We start from the raw sequence: 2044 nt of genomic DNA on the forward strand, positions 1-2044 counted from the left end.
AGAGGAAGGAGAAGGAAAAGGGGAAGGGAGGGAGGAACAAAAGAGAAAGTAAAGGGGGAAAGAAAGAGGAAGAGGAAGAAGGACGGAAGGGAGGGAGGGATGAAGGAAGGAAAAGGGGAAGAGGAAGGGCGGGAGGGAGGAACAAAAGAGAAAGGGAAGGGGAAAGAAAGAAGAGGAGGAAGGAAGGAAGGAAGGAAGGGGGAGGGGAAGGGGAGGGAGGAACAAAAGAGAAAGGGAAGGGGAAAGAAAGAAGAGGAAAAAAGAAGGAAGGGAAAGGGGAAGGAAGGAAGGAAAGAAAAGAGGAAGGGGAAGGAAAAGGGGAAGAGAGGGAGGAACAAAAGAGAAAGTAAAGGGGGAAAGAAAGAGGAAGAGGAAGAAGGAAGGAAGGAAGGAAGGAAGGAAGGAAGGAAGGAAGGAAGGAAGGAAGACCAATATTAGACCAACAATCAAGGAATAAACAATTCCTCCATCAAGGAACTACCAGCTCAGACAAACAATCAAACAGTAAACCGCAGCCTCATCAAGGGATCACCAAGGGGCACTCCCACCAAGGCTAACAGGGCAAGCCCTTAGTATAGAAGCGGAGAGCAAACGCCGCCACCCCTTCTAGCACTGATGATGTTACCTAGTTGGGTCATTAAACATCTACACGAGAACTACAAAGCCCAGAGAGCACCATGGACCCCGAGCTCCAAATATTTGCTTCCACTGAATCTTGAAAGGTTTTTTTCCAAGACTTTGCGATGTAGGTGGAACCCGGCCGATCTACATTTTGTTAGTTTCCCATCCGGAACATTCCCCCATGTTACCTTTGATATTCCCAGCAGCTTGAATCTTGCGCCAGGCCTCTTCTACTTTTTCCGTTTCCGTCCCGGTGGACGTCACAAGAGCCACGGGTAGCCCGTGGCTTCTAAGGACACTCGCCAACTTGTGGGCTGTGTCCACCCAAAGGTCCCCCTCAGAAGAGACGATGCCAACGTGAGCCCAGCTGAAATATTTCAACACGGCGAGGAGGACCGTAGCCGCGGAAGGCAACGTTCTGATCAAGGCCGGTTGGTCCATCGGATAGTCCAGGTGGTCCTCCAGGCAGACCCAAGATAACATGGCTTTGTTCCAGCCTCGGGCTAGCCAAGAGGCAGCCTCGCAGTGGCGAGGATTCAGCGGTCCTACGAACGCGGACAGATTCTTGGAGGAGTCAGCAAATCTCGCCATTGCTTTCCAGGCCTGGCCGTCTTCCTCAAACAAGAGGTGATCCAGTTGGTGGATCGCAGAGAGGGAAGGATCCTTCTTGATCCTCTCCGCGGCTAGTTGAGCAGCAACTTCAGGCAGGGTGCTGGAGAAGGAGGGGTCGCGGGACCAAGGTCCCACCAGACCGAGCGTAAGGGCTGGGCAACAGACTGGAGCAAGTGCCAGGATCGTCCCTAAGAGGACACCCCTGTGAAGGTCCAAGGAGGGCAAAGAGGGCCAGCTGGCATACGGGGTGAAGGCAAGGGGGCAGGAGCTTAGCCGCCGTGGCATCCCGGCGGAGGAGGCCAAGGTCACCGTCTGTGAGGATGACCGACCTGTTGAAGGGGAGAAGACGTTAGATTAGAAGATCATTAGAGACCACTGTCCATTTCAGAAAAGGCAGGCACAGCCACACTTCTCTCTCTTTCTCTTTCTCATTCTCTCTCTTATCCTTTCTCTCTTTCTCATACTCTTTCCTATTCTCTCTCTCATCCCCTCTGTCTCTCATTCTCTCTTACACACATTGTCTCTCATCCTTTCTCTCTCTCTCTCCTTCTCTCTTTCTCATTCTCTTTCCCATTCTCTCTCTTATCCTTTCTCTCTCTCTCATTTACACACACATTCTCTCTCTCATCCCCTCTGTCTCTCATTCTCTCTCTCCTATTCTCCCTCTCATTCTCTCTTACACATTCTCTCTTTCTCATTCTCTTTCCCATTCTCTCTCTCATCCCATCTCTCATTCTTCTATTCTCTCTCATTCTCTCTTATACACATTCTCTCTCATCCTTTCTCTCTCTCTCTACTTCTCTCTTTCTCA

General features: G+C 50.8%; 1 protein-coding gene across 1 annotated transcript in view; it reads right to left on the reverse strand.

Moving 5' to 3' along the window:
- Positions 1–1562, reverse strand: part of LOC107298677 (retinal guanylyl cyclase 2-like) — a gene marked incomplete at its 5' end in the record, with an annotated part of 30915 nt that extends 29353 nt beyond the window's left edge. Inside the window, one exon of the mRNA XM_029286593.1 lies at positions 810–1562. Within this exon, the coding sequence (XP_029142426.1) occupies positions 810–1562 (753 nt within the window). The remainder of the gene's footprint in view (positions 1–809) is intronic.
- Between the last annotated feature and the right edge of the window lie 482 nt (positions 1563–2044).

The sequence above is a fragment of the Protobothrops mucrosquamatus genome, unplaced genomic scaffold, assembly GCF_001527695.2.
Source record: "Protobothrops mucrosquamatus isolate PMUCROS unplaced genomic scaffold, P.Mucros_1.0 scaffold4183, whole genome shotgun sequence".
NCBI lineage: Eukaryota > Metazoa > Chordata > Lepidosauria > Squamata > Viperidae > Protobothrops > Protobothrops mucrosquamatus.